Genomic DNA, 20529 nt, shown 5'->3' on the forward strand with positions numbered 1-20529 from the left:
AGTGGCTATTAATCCATTCCCGTGTCCGGTTAAATGAACGATTATTCGTACATATAAATACCCCGCCCATCGTGTCCGATCGAGTGTATATGGTAATTTATAGGGACGCCCAATTGTAAATCTTTATATTAACATTAACAAACTATCATTTAGTTAAACAAATATAAAGCCCATTAATAGCCCATAGTCTAATTTCCACAAGTGTCGTTCTTTTGTCCAAACCCCAATTATGGTACAAAGCCCAATTACCCAATTTTAGTAATTAGCCCAACATCATGATTACTTCGTTTTAAATAAGCATAATAATAACTTAGCTACGAGACATTAATATAAAAAGGTTGAACATAACTTACAATGATTAAAAATAGCGTAGCGTTACACGGACAGAATTTCGACTTACACCCTTACAACATTCGCTAACATACCCTTATTATTAGAATTATAATTAAAATTAAAATTAAAATATAAATTATATATATATATATATATATATCGTATATATGAGAGAAGAGAGAAATAGATTATGAAAAATGATCAGAATTCGGTTTGCTTTATAGGCAGAGTCGTTTTTTGGGGCTCCGCGACTCGCGGCAAAATCCTCTTCAAACTCCGCGAGTCACGGAGAATGAATTTACAGCTCACACCCTTGGAGTCTTTCTCTGCCGACGGTTTTATAATATATATATAATATATATATAATTAATATAATTAATTATATATTATATTATATTTATATACATAGTTAACTTGTAATTTTTAGTCCGTTGCGTCGAGCGTTAAGAGTTGACTCTGGTCCCGGTTCCGGATTTTCGAACGTCCTTGCGTACAATTTTATATTTTGTACTTTGCGTTTTGAATCTTGTACTCTTGTAATTTCGAGACGTTTCTTATCAATAATTGGAACCTTTTTGATTGTCTTTTGTACTTTTGAGCTTTTTGGTCGTTTGCGTCTTCAATTCGTCGAATCTGTCTTTTGTCTTCACCTTTTATTATTTAAACGAATATCACTTGTAAATAGAACAATTGCAACTAAAAGCTTGTCTTTCTTGAGGAATAATGCTATGAAATATATGTTCGTTTTTAGCATTATCAAATATTCCCACACTTGAGCGTTGCTTGTCCTCAAGCAATATCTTCTTGAAATATTAGAATCACTTCTTTATTCTTCACACTTTGTACATCAGTGATTTCTATACGGCGGTATAAACAATGGTAGTAACGATATGGTTTACAGTCCCACATGACTATAAAAATTTAGATCCATTAAGGAAATTGGATCTTTATGAAAACATTTGATCTTTTGAAATCTAGTTTTTACCCTAGATAAGTTTTCCGGAATAACCCTTTACCGGTGTTTGCAAAATATTTTTGTGGGTTTGGTGGGTTTTAGATTTGAAAATTTTAGCTCAAAACTTGCGGTTTTGTGTCACCCACTTGCTAACCTTGTATTTGGAAAGCAACACGTCCAGTTTACTTGTCCCGTATATTACCTTTCGGTAAACTACCGTCCGGTTGTAAAGGAAAGCGTTGAACAAGCAACTGTTAAGGCAATGTCCCCTGACATGCTTTTAATTATGGTCTATAACGTGTCGGACGCAATTACTATCCTTGGTAGGAGCAATAGTAAAGCTCACCCTTATAATTTTTCGGTCTGGCACAAGGTCCTGTCTTTGACCACTATGCAACCACCGTTCTTACGGTTGACACCCGATTTAGTTCAGGTGACCTAATGAATTCCAGGTGAATTCCTAGGATTTTACGTTTAATGGTAATGAACGCATTGAAAATAGGGTTTTCAGAAAACAAATCGGTTTGTAATTTTGATCAAAATATTTTCTCGTTCAAGCTCGAGTTTAGATATCATTGAATTCCATGAGTTTGTAATTCTCAATCTTTAAGGTCAATCTCTAGGATTGAGTAATATCAGTCTTAAAAGCTGATTTTTAATCTTTAAGGAGATTATCCTTTCTGGGGATCTGATTCATTAGTCTTATCCAGCTAATTTGCATGGTGCCCCCCCATTGTACGAGATAAATCCTTCTCATGGTTAGGATAAATCTGACCACTTGGCGACCCTGTTTAATGCTGAGGTCCGTGGATTTCCTGCTGATTTTAGTGATGACTTTTCTAGATTTTTCGTCAACCTACAGCTGGTCTGGACGACAACTTCATGACCTAAATCAAGAAGCGCGTTTCTTTTTCGGAAGACTTTACTTCCTTTTAGTGATGGAATTGATTCATCGTGTAGATCCATCTCTTCTTTTCTTTCATCGGGTAAAACAGTTTAGTTTAGTCCAAAGCAAAAGTATTTTCAGTTATTTGTTACAGATATATGTGACATATGTTAAGATAACTTGGTAAATTTTCCCACACTTGGCTTTTATTTTCCTTTTTATCGTCCTCTATTCCATTTTAAATGAATTTTAACATTTTGGTTTGTTTCTCAATTTATGTCCTTTCCGAGGTAACAATAATTTCGGTGTTAAAACTTAGTTTTATCGTTCATAAATATGTATAAACATGATTTGAATTCATTTAATTGAAAATTTTGAAAAATTTTACTAGAATTGGGTAGTCAGTATATAAGACTAGGGCTGTTCTTTTTTTATCAGAGAGCACTAGATTCTAATACAACTACTGCTTTACTAGTATTTTTAATGGTAATCAAGTGTATAAAGTAAAAAATTTTTAAAATCCGAAAGAATTTAACCCCTTCCCACACTTAAGATCTTGCAATGCCCTCATTTGCAAGAAATCAATAACAATTTAAATTATTGAGGGTGATTAGTGTGAAAATGATTAAATTTTACCAAAGTTTCCAAATATATTGGCGTTTGTTTGCTGAATGATAAATGGTGCACATCATTTGTTCATTCCGTCTTGTTGTTATTTCACATATATTTTGCATCTTGTCATCAAAATTAGTTGCTTTTGCTGAACTTAATGCCAGTCTTTGAAAATGCGTTGTTTTACCCTGTTGTGTACATAAGATAAACTGCAAACATATATACATATTTTTGAAGTTTGGTATATTACCCCACATTCAAAAATTATTTAAATCTAAGAATAAAAGTTAGATAATTATAAAAAATGATTACAATATTAACAAAAGTATTAAACGTATCAATAATTACAAATTACAAAATAAAAAAAAATAATAAGTAAACTAAGGATGATATTGGTACCAATAGGGGTTCCAGGCATAACCATAAGTGCTATAGAATGCTTCGGCAGGGTCATACGTAGGATATGGTGGCTGCATCTCTATAGACCAAGGAGGGAAGATGGGTTTCGGTGTAGGAATATAGTTTCTACCTATATGTTGGCAATGAGCTATGATTTGGTTCTGATGAACTTGCCAATCTTCAAATGCTCTCTGTCTAGCATTTTCGTATTCCTGAGAAGCTATAAACCTATGCATTTCTTGCATCTCATTCCCCCCTCCTACATTACCTTGCTGCTGGTTTCTCTCCACCTGTGGATGTCTACCATGGTATCGTACTGCGGCGTTATTTCGCCTCTTCAAAACTTTCGCACCATGGTATACATTTAAACCTATAGTATCGCGGGGTTCCGGCTCTTCTAGTAATAATCCCCCCCGACTTATATCCACACCGAGATATTCACCAATCAAAGTAATAAAAATACCACCTCCTATTATGCTATGTGGTCGCATCCCCCGAACCATAGCTGATAAATAATAACCCACACAATATGGTATACTTACAGCGCTTTGTGGGTCTCGAATACACATATGGTAAAACAAATCCTGTTCATTTACTTTTTCCTTGTTCTTACCCCTTTGTGTAATCGAATTAGCTAAAAACCTATGTATCACTCTTAATTCGGCTCTATCTATATCCAAATAAGAGTAATTTCCCCCTTTGAAACGGTGATGGCTTGTCATTTGACTCCACCACCGTGTGTATCAAAATTTTCATCTATCTTTCTACCGTTTAGTATCAATCCTCTACAATCGGCAGACGCTAACTCCTCAGGCGTATATATACGTAAAGCCTGAGCCATGTCCAGTAAAGACATGTGGCGCATCGAACCGCCTAACAAAAATCTAATAAAAGAACGATCGGTTAAACTAGCTACCCGATCATTCAACTCTATACTACATAACAATTCTTCACACCATACTTTATATACAGGTTTACGTATGGTGAATAAACATATCCAGTCATTAAAAGAAGAATTACCATACCTCTGTACAAGTAATTCCCTAATTGGCCCGGCCAATTCTACAGCTTCTAAGGGTCCCCATTCTATGACCCTTGGTACCTCAACAACCTTAGAATGAAGAGTATGCAAACCCCTTTGATATTTTGGATAATCTATCCAAAGTCTGTCAAATCTCAGGTTCGGGTGCAACTCTTCCAAGTGCATATCGGAAAAGGTCATGACTGGATGAGGTACATCTTGCTTGTAGTAGTTATCCACCTCCTGTTGTTCCAAATTCTCAGCAGGAGCATTGCGGGCTTGGGATGAAGATTCACCCCTTTCATTCTGCAAAACACATCAAACACAATTTTTGTGCATCCAAATATGCATTAGTGTCAGCAAAATCATCAATCAAAATAATTACAATGACATTATCAATTTATATCAAACTTAAGCTCATTTTCACATTTTTATCAAATCTACACTTTTTCAAATAAGCATATACGAAAATGTTCGCCAAGTTCATAAGCATTCAACTCAAATAACATGTCAAAATAATCATTACTAGCAATTAAACAAGTCTCAAATGACATTATCTTTCAAAAATCAAGTTCATGAATTTTAGACTTGAAAAAGTCCACTTTAATTCTCAAAATCATGTTTAGGCTCAAAGTTTGGATCATTTAACTACCTAAACATGTTACACTACTTAATTTAGCTACAATTCATGACAAAAATCGGCCATAACCTGTTTATATCAAAAAGCCCCAAATTTGCTCAAGAACACAAACCCTAGATTATTCAAAATTTGAAGTTTAAGGCTTCTAATCATGTTAAACAGCATCAATCTAGGTTATACAAGCATAATACATAAACAATTTAAGCCTAATTACACTAAAAAGCATCAAAATCAAATTGGGGAAAAAAATAGCTCAAGAACACCAAATTTCGGATTAAATGGTGTTTAGGTGTAGAAATTTACCATTTTTCTTGAGTAATTCTTAGATAGCATCCTTCTCAACATGATTTTAGCAAAAAATTTGGTGATTAACGGTTAAAAATTGGGATTTTTGGGGGTGGTTTTCGGGTTTTTCGCAGCTATTTTCGCAGTATGTTTTTGTTTTGGGTTGGGGACTGATCTGTTCTGCGGGTATATTTTTTTTTCTGTAAATTGGTCCCTCCGCGAGTCGCGGCGAAATGCACTTCAAACTCCGCGACTCGCGGAGTTTGTTTTTTTTTTTTTTTTTTTTTTTTTTTATAATCATTAACTTTTGAAAACAATTAAGAAATTAATTTTAAAATTTTGTTTCCCTTATTATTTAGGACGAGGTCGTTTCGGATCGATGTCCTAGTCCGTCCCTCGACAAAATTTTAAAATTTGTCTTTTTGTAGCGATTGTTTTAAAAGCTAAGATTTTTGGGTTTTTTAATGTTTTTGGCATACTTTAAATCAAAAAGATTAAAAATAATGATAATAAAAGTTCTCGTCCCTCCCTCGGGTAAAGCAATTTCGGTTCAAAGACCTAGTCTTCAACTTACGACGAATTTTAAAAATCATATTCTTAACTTAATGAGATAAAGTAAATTTTTGTTTTTAAATTCACACAACTTAAATATAAAATTCAAAATTAATATTAAAAATTCACACCAAACTTAAAATTTGAAATGCATTAAATTAAAAATTAATATTTTAAAAATTAAAAATTCACACCAAACTTAATTTAAAAATTTATAAATTCATACTAAACTTATATTAATTTTTCAAATATTTACAATTTTAAATATATTGTTTTTACAAAGTTTACAATATTAATTTAAGATTTAAATATTAATTTTAAAAATATGGTAAAAATAAAATTAAAAATCTTTTTGTCTTTTTATCCCACTTTAATCAATCAAATATTATCAAAAATATGCGTCCCTCTTTTCGGTAAAGTAATTTCGGTTCCAAGACCTAATTTAACTCATGACGAATTTTTGAAATATTTTGGGTTGATTGTTTAAAGATATTTATACCTTAAGAATAAACGTTAAATTTCGCAGTGATGTAATAAATTTTTGAATGATATCAATAATTTCGGTCGCCAAACCTAATTTTATTTAATACCAATTTAATACTTTTTAGCGAACAAATTAGCGTTTATTATCAAAAGGTTAAAAATAAAAATAAAAATAAAAACTGTACAGACATACCTGTGAAATAGATTTCTTAGTTATATGATCTATCCCATTCATAAGATAGTCGGTTTAATTGGTTTTCCATGGCTACATAGGCGTAACCTCGAGCATTCAGTATCTTTTCTTCTAAACATATGAACGGTCCGTCTCTGCATAAAGTAACAAATTCGGTATTTGAATAGGTTTGATTATTTGAACATTTACCTCCATGTGACCATTTTCCGCATTTGTGACATCGTTCTAGGTGTCGTGCTCTTCTTTTCGCTGCGGATTTTGATTTTCCTTTACCAAATTGTAACTTATTATCTTCGCATCTGGATTCTTTTCTAACTCCGTCCATTCTTTCTCTGATTACTGATACTATTTCACTCGGTAGTATGTCATTATTTCTTTTAGTGATCAAAGCGTGTAGCATTAGACCATGGTTTAGTTCACAGGCAGTCTTCATTTTGTAAAAACCTAAAAAAAAAAAAAAATTCAGAATGGGGGGAGAAGACTAGTTCTTTAGGGTCTGCTAGGGAAAGACCATTCGGGTTCCATTTTCGAGAACTACACGAAAACAGACAATCTAACTCTAACAGAAATACATATTATCCTTTAAAGACTTGATTCTCCCCACACTTAGTTAGCTGTGGTGTCGAAATTGTGATTAACTTCGTTGTCGACTTCCATCGGACCATGTATGTAATGTTTAACTCTGTGACCATTAACTTTAAATTCAATCCCATTTGAATTTATCAATTCTATCGTTCCGTATGGGAAAACTCTTTTGACTATGAATGGTCCAGACCATCTTGATTTCAATTTTCCAGGAAATAGCTTGAATCGTGAATTGAAAAGAAGAACTCTGTCTCCTTCTTTAAATTCTTTTGAACTTCTGATTCTTTTATCATGCCATTTCTTCGTTCTTTCTTTATAGATTAACGAATTTTCGTATGCTTCATGTCTTAATTCTTCTAATTCATTTAGTTGACTTAATCGTAGACGTCCGGCTTCATGTAAATCAAGATTACATGTCTTCAAAGCCCAAAATGCTTTGTGTTCAATTTCTACTGGAAGATGACATGCTTTTCCATAAACAAGTCTAAAAGGTGTGGTTCCAATTGGAGTTTTGTAGGCTGTTCTAAAAGCCCAGAGTGCATCCTCCAATTTAATGGACCATTCCTTCGGATTTGATCCTACGGTTTTCTCTAGAATACGTTTTAAAGCTCGGTTGGTATTTTCAACTTGTCCACTTGTTTGTGGATGATATGCGGTGGAGATTTTATGAGTTACTCCATATCTTTTAAGAACTTTCTCAAGTTGATTATTACAGAAATGAGTACCCCGATCACTTATTAAAGCTTTCGGTGTTCCAAACCTTGCAAAAAGACGTTTTAAAAAGTTGACTACAACTCGTGCATCGTTAGTTGGGAGAGCTTGTGCTTCCGCCCATTTAGATACATAATCAATGGCTACGAGTATATATAGATTATTATGAGATTTTGGAAATGGACCCATAAAGTCAATACCCCAAATGTCAAATACTTCACATACTTGGATGACATTTTGTGGCATTTCATCACGTTGACTTATTTTTCCGGCCCTTTGACATGCATCACAAGATTTGCAAAGAAGGTGTGCGTCTTTGTAAATTGTAGGCCAATAGAATCCAGCTTCATAAACTTTTCTTGCTGTTAGTTGAGGCCCATAATGCCCTCCTGTTGGTCCTGTGTGACAATGGTTTAAAATTTTACTAGCTTCATCTCCAAATACACATCGGCGTATTATTCCATCGGGACAACTTTTAAACAGATGTGGATCTTCCCAGAAATAGTGTTTTATATCACTGAAGAATTTCTTTCGTCTTTGGTACGATAATCCTTTTTCAAGGAATCCACAAACTAAGTAGTTTGCATAGTCTGCAAACCATGGGATTTCTTTATAATCTATCTTCAATAGATATTCATCAGGAAAGTTGTCTTGTATGGCCGATTCATTTAGAACTTCTAACTCGGGATTTTCAAGACGAGAAAGATGATCAGCGGCGAGATTTTCTGCTCCTCTTTTATCTCGGATTTCAATATCAAACTCTTGTAAGAGTAAGATCCAACGGATTAATCTTGGTTTAGCATCTTGTTTTGAAAATAGGTATCTAAGAGCAGAATGGTCGGTATAGACCACCGTTTTTGCTAGAACGAGATATGATCGAAATTTGTCAAAAGCAAAGACAATAGCAAGGAGTTCTTTTTCAGTAGTTGTATAGTTTGTTTGTGCTCCTTGTAATGTCTTACTAGCATAATATATAGGTTGAAATCGTTTTTCAATCCTTTGTCCTAAAACGGCTCCCATTGCAAAATCACTTGCATCGCACATTAGTTCAAATGGTAGATTCCAATTTGGTGTTATCATGATCGGCGCATTAGTGAGTTTTTCTTTAAGAATATTAAAAGATTTGATGCACTCATCTGAAAAGATGAATGGAGCATCCTTTTCTAGGAGTTTATTCATAGGAGTGGCAATTTTAGAAAAATCTTTTATGAAACGTCGGTAAAAACCGGCATGCCCTAGAAAACTCCTAACTCCTCTAACATTTGTGGGATGTGGAAGTTTAGCAATTACATCTACTTTAGCTCTATCCACTTCAATTCCTTCTTTTGAAATTTTATGTCCAAGAACGATGCCTTCTTTAACCATGAAATGGCATTTCTCCCAATTAAGTACTAGATTTGATTTTTCGCATCTAATTAGCATTCGTTCCAGATTAACTAGACATGATTTAAATGTATCACCGAAGACTGAAAAGTCATCCATGAATACTTCCATGCATTCTTCTATCATGTCGTGAAAAATCGCCATCATACACCTTTGAAAGGTTGCAGGGGCGTTACAAAGTCCAAATGGCATGCGTTTGTAAGCAAAAGTACCATAAGGGCAAGTGAATGTGGTTTTCTCTTGATCTTCGGGTGCTATTGGAATTTGAAAATATCCGGAAAATCCATCTAGAAAACAATAGTAACTATTTCCGGCTAATCTTTCCAACATTTGATCTATGAAAGGTAAGGGAAAGTGATCTTTTCTGGTGGCGTCATTTAATTTTCTATAATCAATACATACACGCCATCCTGTTACAGTCCTAGTAGGAATAAGCTCATTTTTCTCATTTGTAATGACAGTCATGCCACCCTTCTTAGGTACGCATTGAACTGGGCTTACCCATGGACTATCAGAAATTGGATATATCAAACCTGCATCTAGCAGTTTAATAATCTCTTTCTTAACTACATCTTGCATATTAGGATTTAGTCTTCGTTGGCGTTGCACATACGTTTTATGACCTTCTTCCATAAGGATTTTATGTGTGCAATACGAAGGACTTATTCCTTTAATATCATGAATCTTCCATGCAATGGCTGGTTTATGAGCTTTCAACACAGAAATGAGTTGTGATTTCTCATTTTCAGTAAGAGAAGACGATATTATTACAGGTAATTCAGATTCACCATGTAAATAAGCGTATTCCAAATGGTTTGGAAGTGGCTTTAACTCTAATTTCGGAGGTTCTTCTATCGATGATTTATATCGATATCTGTCTTCTTCTTTTAGCATTTGAATTTCTTCTGTTGTTGGTTCATATCCATTAGCTATAAGTGTAGCTAACATTTCAGCTTCATCAATTGGTTCATTACCTTCTCCTAAAGAACATTCTCCTGTTCCTTGTAATTCTGGAAATTCTTCTAATAATTCTGCATGTGCATCTATAGTTTGAATATAATAACATGTATCATCTGCAGATTGTGGTTGTTGCATTGCTCTATCAACTGAAAAGGTAACACTCTCATCCTCTATACTTAGGGTCAGTTTCTTACCGAACACGTCTATCATTGCTTTAGCCGTGTTTAAGAATGGTCTTCCTAATATGAGAGGAACTTGAGAATCTTCTTCCATGTCCAAAACAACAAAATCTACTGGAAATACTAAAGTACCAACTTTAACTAGCATGTTCTCCATTATCCCTCTAGGATATTTTATTGATCTATCGGCTAGTTGTATGCTTATTCTGGTTGGTTTCAATTCTCCAAGGTCTAGTTTAGCGTATAGTGAATACGGCATTAGATTTATACTAGCACCTAAGTCTGCCAATGCTTCTATTGAACTAAGACTACCCAGAAAACATGGAATTGTGAAACTTCCTGGATCAGATAATTTTTCTGGTATCTTATTCAACAGCACTGCTGAACAATTAGCATTCATAGTAACAGCCGAGAGTTCTTCCATTTTCTTTCTATTTGAGATTAGATCTTTCAAGAATTTAGCATATCTTGGCATTCCTGAAATCACATCAATGAAAGGAAGATTTACATTTATCTGTTTAAACATATCCAAGAATTTGGATTGCTCGGCTTCAAGTTTTTCTTTCTTCATTTTACTCGGGTAAGGAAGTGGTGGTTGATATGGTTTAACATAAGGTTTATCCTTAACTGTGTTATCTTCATTAACCTTTTCAACTACCGGTTCCTTTTCCTTATCTTGATCAGGTTGTGGTTCTTGTGGAGTAGGAATGGTTTCATCAGAAGTTACAGGTATTTCAGGTGGTTTAAGTGTTGTACCACTTCTTGTGGTAATAGCTTTAGCTGTTTCATTCCGGGGGTTAGCATTTGTATCACTAGGTAGACTTCCCGGTTTTCTTTCACCTATTAACCTTGCTAGGTTACTCACTTCTTGTTCCAGATTTTGAATAGAAGCTTGTTGATTTCTAAATGCTTGAGCATTTTGTTCATTAGTTTGTTTCTGAGATGTGAAAAACTGTGTTTGAGTTTCAACTAGCTTTGTCATCATATCTTCTAAATTCGGCTTTTTATCATCGGTTTGTTGTGGTGGTTTGTTTTGAAAATTCGGTCTTTGCTGGTTGTAAGTATTATTGGATACTTGTTGATTGCTAGGACCTTGTTGGTTGTTGTATGGAATATTTCGGTTATAATTCTGGTTTTGATTGTAAATTGGTCTTGGCGGTTGATAATTATTCTGATAATTATTTCCAGGCCTTTGGTTTATGTATGAAATATTCTCTCTTTGTTCCATTGTTAATTCAATACTGAGACAATCTTTTGTCAAATGTGGTCCTCCACACTGCTCACAACTAATTCGTATTGAGTGAATATCTTTAGTCATCTTTTCCATTCGTCTCTCCACAGCATCTATCTTTGCGGAAATGGAATCTAAGTCATGGCTAGAATCGGCTCTAGCTGCTTTAGATGATCTAACGATATCTTTTTCTTGGTGCCACTCATGTGAGTGGGAAGCAGTGTTATCAATAATTTTGTAAGCATCAGTTTCGGTTTTCTTCATAATAGAACCACCAGCTGCTATATCTATGTCTTTTCTTATAGTGATGTCGCATCCTTGGTAGAATATTTGTACTATTTGACAGGTGTCTAAACCATGTTGCGGACATCCTCTTAACAACTTTCCATATCTTGTCCACGCCTCATATAGAGTTTCATTTGGCTTCTGTGTGAACGTAACAATTTCTGCTTGAAGTCTTACGGCTTTAGATGCAGGAAAGAATTGTTTAAGAAATTTGTCAATTAAAACGTCCCATGTATCGATCGCCCCTTCAGGTAACGATTCCAACCAATCTTTGGCTTCTCCCTTTAAAGTCCAGGGAAATAACATGAGATATATCTGTTCATCCTCCACTTCTCGGATTTTAAATAGTGTGCAGATCCTATTAAAGGTACGTAGATGTTCATTTGGATCTTCCTTCGGCGCACCACTAAATTGGCATTGATTAGTCACCATGTGTAGAATTTGTCCTTTGATTTCATAATCTGGCGCATTAATGTCTGGATGAGTAATTGCGTGACCTTGGCCAGTGCGTTTAGCTCTCATTCGGTCTTCCATACTTAAAGGTTCCAGATTCTCCATAATTGAATTTGTTGAATAGGTATCACTAGATGATTCTGATTTAATGGTTCGTTCCTCAACAATCTCTGTTTGAATGATTGGTGGCTCCGGAGGAAAGTTTAATGGTTCAGGATCTACAAACCGTTCCTGAATATTCTCTGGATTCTCAATTGTGAGGTCGGGTTCAAAAAATGGATTATCGGAAATTTGAACTGAAGTACTTGGTCTACTGGATGACGATTCTAAAGAAAAATCAACGGCGGTTATATTTGCTAAATGTCTTGATCTAGTTACAGGTGGTGAACGTACAAAAGGTGATGAACGTCTTGCTCGGTGCATTCACTGAATATCCTATTAGTTTTTAAAAGGAAAGAAAAATTATAATAAGTTATCCAATTAATAGACTTTTCTGATTTTGCCCACGTTTCGAATAGCCAAAAGATGCAGCAGAGGGGCAGGATTCGTTTGGTCTCAATATAATTGAGGACTGTTTGGCTCCAATAACCCGGTCCACGTACAAATCCAACTATTACTACGAACCAGAAAATTTTGATGTCTATCAATTTAACCACTCAAAATAAATTTTCGTAATTTTAAGAAATTTAGATAAGAAGTAGAATAAAAATCTATGTCCTAAAAACTAGAATAGCGAGAAATAAGAAAGAAAAAGAGTTCGTCGAAAAAAAATCGAAAAAGAAAAAAAATGGTTGAAAAATAAAAGGTGACGGAAAAATAAAAGAAACTTATAAAAACTTAAAAATACTTGACTAACCTAATCTTATTACTACAACTAACTTAAAATTATAATCGCAAATTAAAATTACTAATTGGAATGATAATTGATACATAGTAAAAGGTCTAAAAATATTAAAGCTTACAGGAAAAACTAAATCCCAAATGGAAATAACTTAAAAAGAAACTAAAACTTAAAAAGGCGTCGCAAAATTCTAAAGTACCTAAATCTTAGTCTAAAGAAAAAGCACTTAAGGAATTCTACGGCAAAGCTTAAAAATCTAGGAGTAAAAATAACTATAGCAAAAACTAAGTTTAAAATTAATTATGAGCTAAAAATACAAATATTACGCTACAATGATTAAAAAGGACAAAATATAAAAATATACAAAAAGTTGTAAAAAGTACAATTTTTATAAAAATATTATTTTTATATTATTTATTTAATAAAACTACTAATTTTACAATTTAATTAAAACTAATTAATACTAAATACATAAATTAAATAAAAAGTAAATCTTAAAATAAAACTAATAATAATAATAATAATTAGGGTTAAATAATAATAATAATTAATTAAAACCCGTAATTAATGCTGAATTAGGGCTTCTGTCCGTGTGTCAGGTACCCTCCGCGAGTCGCGGCAATTATTGCATCAAACCCCGCGAGTCGCGGGGTTCAAAAATTCAGATGACAGCTTTAAATTCGACGCGTTTTTTCTTTATTTATTTTTATTTTTATTTTCTGTTTTTAATTTTTTTCTATAAATAAAAGATAGTTAATAAAACTTATATTTTTATAAACTAAAATAGAAATAAAGAAACTTATAAAACTTAAATATTTAACAAAATCTTAAAAATACTTATATTTTTGTTTTTCTTTTTATATTTTCGAATAATTAAAACGTACTTTTATAAAAACGAATTTTAATAAAAGTTAACTAAAAATCTTTTTTTTTTAATATTAGCGTTGCGCTTCCGGCGTTTAAGAGTTTCCCCGGCAGCGGCGCCAAAAATACTTGATGATGTAGCGTGAGGGTACGAAATAGTATTATTTTTGGTGAGGAAATACTATTAAATACGATACAATTTTACACAAGATATTTATTTATTTTTAGAATGGATATACTTAAACCTTGCTACAACACTTATAGGCAGTGTACCTAATCGTACAGTAGTGTAGTTTTTAGTAAGTCCGGTTCGTTCCACAGGGAAATCTTTAAACAAAGCGTAACGCTATATTAGTTTACTTTTATAAAAATACAAATATATATATAAGTAATATTATTATTATAAAGGGGGGTTTTTACCGTTTAATGACCGGTTTGTCGATTTTAAAACTTTAGTCGCAGTTAAAACCTAATGTAAAATATTAAATAAATAAAAGACTTAATTTAAAGCATGAAGTAAATAACGATAAATGAAATTACGAATAATAAAAGTGCGATAAAATAAACTTGCGATAATTAAAAAGTACGATAATTAAAAATGCAATTAAATATAATAACAATAAAAAATGCGATAATTAGAAGTGCAATTAAATATAAAATAAAGGAAATTAAATATGTAATAAAAGAATTATGCTTATTTAAACTTCCGTAATCATGATGTTTGACGTGTTGATTTTAGTTTTATGTCCATGGGTTAATTGTCCTTTGTCCTGGATTATTTAATATGTCCGTCTGGTTTTTGTCCATAACAGTCCATCAGTCATAAATATAAAGTGCGAGTGTCCTCGTCAAATTATTATTATACCCGAAGTTAAATATTCCAACTAATTGGGGATTCGAATTGTAACAAGGTTTTAATACTTTGTTTAATGAATACACCAGGTTATCGACTGCGTGTAAACCAAGGTTTTACTACTTTGTTAACAATTACACCAATTACCCTTGAATGTAATTTCACCCCTGTTTTAATTATTCTAGTGGCTATTAATCCATTCCCGTGTCCGGTTAAATGAACGATTATTCGTACATATAAATACCCCGCCCATCGTGTCCGATCGAGTGTATATGGTAATTTATAGGGACGCCCAATTGTAAATCTTTATATTAACATTAACAAACTATCATTTAGTTAAACAAATATAAAGCCCATTAATAGCCCATAGTCTAATTTCCACAAGTGTCGTTCTTTTGTCCAAACCCCAATTATGGTACAAAGCCCAATTACCCAATTTTAGTAATTAGCCCAACATCATGATTACTTCGTTTTAAATAAGCATAATAATAACTTAGCTACGAGACATTAATATAAAAAGGTTGAACATAACTTACAATGATTAAAAATAGCGTAGCGTTACACGGACAGAATTTCGACTTACACCCTTACAACATTCGCTAACATACCCTTATTATTAGAATTATAATTAAAATTAAAATTAAAATATAAATTATATATATATATATCGTATATATGAGAGAAGAGAGAAATAGATTATGAAAAATGATCAGAATTCGGTTTGCTTTATAGGCAGAGTCGTTTTTTGGGGCTCCGCGACTCGCGGCAAAATCCTCTTCAAACTCCGCGAGTCGCGGAGAATGAGTTTACAGCTCACACCCTTGGAGTCTTTCTCTGCCGACGGTTTTATAATATATATATAATATATATATATAATTAATATAATTAATTAATTATATATTATATTATATTTATATACATAGTTAACTTGTAATTTTTAGTCCGTTGCGTCGAGCGTTAAGAGTTGACTCTGGTTCCGGTTCCGGATTTTTGAACGTCCTTGCGTACAATTTTATATTTTGTACTTTGCGTTTTGAATCTTGTACTCTTGTAATTTCGAGACGTTTCTTATCAATAATTGGAACCTTTTTTATTGTCTTTTGTACTTTTGAGCTTTTTGGTCGTTTGCGTCTTCAATTCGTCGAATCTGTCTTTTGTCTTCACCTTTTATTATTTAAACGAATATCACTTGTAAATAGAACAATTGCAACTAAAAGCTTGTCTTTCTTGAGGAATAATGCTATGAAATATATGTTCGTTTTTAGCATTATCATAAGGTTATTGATTTTCGCCCAATTTCATGCTGTAATGTTATTTATAAATGCATTAGCAAAATTATTACGAACCGTATTACTTCGTGTTTGGGTGATATTGTCCAGGAAAACCAATCGGCTTTTATTCCGGGTCGCGTATAGCCGATAATATCTTATTAACCCAGGAATTAATGAGGAATTATCACTTGCAAAGTGGGATTCCTCGGTGTGCTTTCAAGGTTGACATCCAAAAAGCTTATGACACGGTTGATTGGAGTTTTTTGAGGGCTATATTGGGGCATTTTGGTTTTCATAAAATAATGATAAAGTGGATAATGAAGTGTGTTTCATCTGCTTCCTTCTTATGCATTAATGGTAACTTATGTGGGTACTTTAAGGGCAAACGGGGTCTTAGACAGGGGGACCCAATGTCTCCTTATTTATTTACTCTTGTGATGGAAGTGCTTTCGCTCATAGGTGATTGTAAACCGTTGCTTGAGATGGTGAAAAATCGTATTAATGACTGGAGAAATAATTTTTTATCGTTTGCAGGTCGAGTCTAACTGATTACATTGGTGATCGAGTCTATGCAACTGTATTGGTACTCGGTGTTTGTTATCCCAGATTCGGTAGTCAAAGGGATCGAGAATGACAAGGGGTTTCTTGTGGTGTCAAGGCGAGATGAAACGTGGTAAAGCTAAGGTTAAGTGGGATGATGTATGCCTTCCAAAAACATAGGGTGGTCTCGGTATTAGGCGTCTCAATTTAAGACCCAAATATTTATTGTACATAATGTATTTATGGTGTATGATGCGTGTATGAAGTGTACGTGTTGCTTGCTCGAACGTCGAAGGAAACTGGACGTTGTCTGAAGTGACAAGGTGTGTACGTATCTTTTCGACCCCAAATAAAGTTTGAGTTGATGTTTCAAAGCCTTACCATTGGAAAGAATATCTTATTACGTTTCCAACGATATTTGATTCATCAAAAACGGAGCTACGGTAAAAAAGTTATGGCCAAAACAAGTTTCTGAAATCTGACCTGCATATTGGAGCGGCGCCCCACCATTTGGCGCGGCGCGCCAAAAGCGTCAGATGCGTTTTTTTCAGCATTTTAAGTGTTTAAATGAAGGGTATTATGGTCCTTTCGCATATGGACGGTTTTAGGCCACAAAAGGCATTTTGGGGGACTCATTCACCTCCACATATCTTTTTATTTCATTTTCTTTTCCATTTATTTCTCCATTTTCTCTCTAAACTCTAAACACACTCAAGATTCAAATGGAGATTTGAGGCTCAAGGCTCGTGATTCGACTTTCGGCGCGTGAAGGTTTCTCGTTCCTCTCGTTCTTGGCTACACGAAAGTACAAACGGTAAGTGTTAACTTCAAGATCCGTTTTTGATTGATTTCTCATATGATTTGGGGTTTAATTTGTGTTAATGATCTTGTTGGTTAGTTTAAAGAACCCCACTAGTCATGAACATGAAGGTTTAAACTAGTGATGATGAAAATGGTTGTTTTAATGAGATTAGGGTTTGATAAAGGTGATTAGTTGATTAAGGAACTTAATTAAAGAGTTTAATTCATCTAAGAGTCTTATTATTAAAGGATTGATGAAAGAACTCATGAACTTGAAAGTTTGACTAGTTTAGTTCATAATATGGGTTTTTGAGTAAACGGCCCTATAAATTTCGTTTAATGGCTATAAGAGTTAAGATTAACTATTTCGGGAACGCGGGATGTGATTTCATAAGTTTTGGACTTTTGAGTATCGTTTTATGCATAAAATGGTGTAAAACACACTTTAGGACCAAATGGGCGGGTCGTGTGTTTAAATGAGTGATCGGTTGACCAAACCATGTTTAAATGATGTTGTTGAGGCATAATCACAAGTCATTTGGGATTATGAAGGTTTTCGAGCGAAAAATGGTCATTGGTCAAAGTTGGTCAAGTAGGATGTTCTAGAAGAACATAAGTGTTGTTTGAGTCGAATAAGCATTGTGTGTAGCTTATTTGCATTTATACTTTGCGTAGGTGATTTGCGTGAAGTCAGAGGAAGAAGTTAAGATCGCGGGATCCGTTCTTCAAGTATTCGAGGTGAGTGGAATAATTATATGTGTAGGTATATAATGTATCTATTTGTTGTAGCGTGAAATGTGTAGTGTCGAGGTGTTAAGACACCACGTTTCACGTGAAGAGTGTAGCATCGAGGTGTTAAGATGCCACTCGGGTGTAGCATCGAGGCGTTAAAATGCCACCTAGGAGTGTAGTGTCGAGGTGTTAAGACACCACTCCGTAAAAATAATGAGTGATGCATCGAGGTGTTAAGATGCCACTCGGGGTGATGTGCCGAGGTGTTAAGGTGCCACCCTAGGGGTTAGTGGTGCGAGGTGTTAAGTGCCCTAACGGATGTTATGAACACCGATGGCATTTTCGCGAGCGCCGTTCCCTTGTACTATTGGTTAACCATGGTTATTTGTGTTGTAAGCATATTATATTATTCGAGTTATATTTATATGCGGTTGTTATGCTAGCTTGTGGTATTGGAGATTTATAGCTTGTTATTGTGACGATAAGCTAATTGTGTTTGCTAGCATGTTTGCGGTTTGTGTAAGTGTTTGCAAGTAGGTATAATTATATATTTTTACGTATAATTATTGCATTCACTAAGCTTTGCTTACCCTCTCGTTGTTTACTATTTTTATAGGTTCGGTTGTGGACAAGGGTAAGGGCATTACCTTGGACTAGAGATCCCGCTTTATTGTAGGGCACGCTTTTGGATGTGTTGACTTTTGGGAGTTTGACCGAGACGTGGGTAGTTTAATCCCAAACGCCATGCTCATAGTGTAGTTTGGTACTTAAACTTTTTGGTGGTCGAAACTCATAAATTGTATTAAACTTGTATTTTGGGTCGTGTGGGACCCGCTTGTAAAACATCATTTTTATGTTTGAATCGTGGTAGTTTTACATATTTGAATGTGTGGTTAAAAGCGTTTCGTCTAAAAATGTCGGGAACTAGTCGATCTTTTTCGCATTCCAAACTTTTTGGGACAGACCAGTTTGGCGCGCCGCGCGGCCCTAAGGCGCGCCGCACCATTTGCTGAACGAGCAAATTTTTTTTTGTTTTGTATTTTTACACGGGTTGTTCGTGGTTTGGTTTGGGTTGTTACACTCAAACTATGGAATGTGGCGTTATTATCTTCCCAAGTTTGGCGTCTGTTATCCCATAAGCAATCATTATGGGTGAAGTGGGTGCACACTTACCGTTTAGCTAATCATAATTTTTGGGATGTGGTGATGCCTAATGATGCTAGTTGGAGTTGGCGAAAAATGCTTAATATTAGAGACATTATTCATATACATGTTGTTCATAAGATTGGTAATGGGACTACCACTAATGCTTGGTTTGATCGTTGGCACCCGCACGGGACTATTGTAGAAATTGTTTCTCGTCGGAACATTGTTCGTGAAGGGTACAATTTAAATGAGAAGGTGTGTGATGTAATGCATGGTTCTGATTTGACATGGCCGAGTACGTGGTATACGGAATTTAATGCTATCCAAGATGTTGCGCCTCCCATTCTTACAGATCAATCTGATATAGTTCAATGGCGAGATTGTAGTGGTAATTGGATAGATTTTTCAGTTAGTGTGGTATGGGATACAATTCGTCCCCATGCTCCTACGATCCCGTGGTGTAGCGTGATTTGGTATAGCCAATGCATTCCCCGACACGCGTTTATTGTTTAGCTTCTTATGGGAGAACGAACCCAGGATAAATTAAAGGCATGGGAACGAAATTTACAATTGAATGTGAATTTGACGTGTGCCTTGTGTAAGTCTCAACCTGACTCGCATGATCATTTATTTTTTGATTGCCCGTTTCGAAACAATTATGCGAGAAGTTCACGCATGTGGTTGCGGTTGCAAACTGGAGTAGCGATTGGAAAAATCTTCGGGAAATTCTAATCCCTTATGCGAACCACAATGTTGCTCGTGGTGTTGTTGCTAAACTCGTTTTTGGTGCCTTGGTTTACTACGTGTGGCAGGAAAGAAACAACCGGTTATATGGCCAAAAAGCTCGTTCGGTGGACCAGCTCTATGAAGTTATCTTCTCAACAGTTCGAATGAAGTTATTGTCTATCAAGTTTCGGAATTCTGCCTTTGTTCAAGTAATGAAGGAGTGTTGGAAAGTGCCATAACATAATCTTGTTTTGGTAGTGGGTCTAGATTTTGCATAATTTATGTTTAGTCTAGTTGGTTTGCTGTTTGGTTGTAAGGCGCGCTTACAACATTGAACTCTCATTGTACTCATTCTTTTATTATTTTTAATAATATTTATCGGGGTAACCCTTTACCAAAAAAAAAAAAAATATAGTATAATTATAGTATTTCTTAAATTGTATATTTCTATACGTGAATTACTAACATGAGACTGAGGATTATTTACTTTGTGATGTTAATATATTTTACTTCGTATTTTTATACTTTTATTTAGAAAGATATGGTCATTGTAATTACGCAGAGTAATAATTTCAAATTGGAATATGTATTTACACTTTACCTTGAAAT

The 20529-nt window shown here is 34.3% G+C and overlaps 1 protein-coding gene across 1 annotated transcript; it reads left to right on the forward strand.

Moving 5' to 3' along the window:
• Positions 1-19254: 19254 nt before the first annotated feature.
• On the forward strand, positions 19255-20159 carry LOC139859995 (uncharacterized). Its single transcript, XM_071848766.1, has 2 exons — positions 19255-19611; positions 19863-20159. The coding sequence occupies exons 1-2, from the start codon at positions 19255-19257 to the stop codon at positions 20157-20159; spliced, it is 654 nt and encodes a 217-aa protein (XP_071704867.1).
• The last annotated feature ends 370 nt before the right edge of the window (positions 20160-20529 follow it).

This window comes from Rutidosis leptorrhynchoides, chromosome 7 (assembly GCF_046630445.1).
Source record: "Rutidosis leptorrhynchoides isolate AG116_Rl617_1_P2 chromosome 7, CSIRO_AGI_Rlap_v1, whole genome shotgun sequence".
NCBI classification, from domain to species: Eukaryota; Viridiplantae; Streptophyta; class Magnoliopsida; order Asterales; family Asteraceae; genus Rutidosis; species Rutidosis leptorrhynchoides.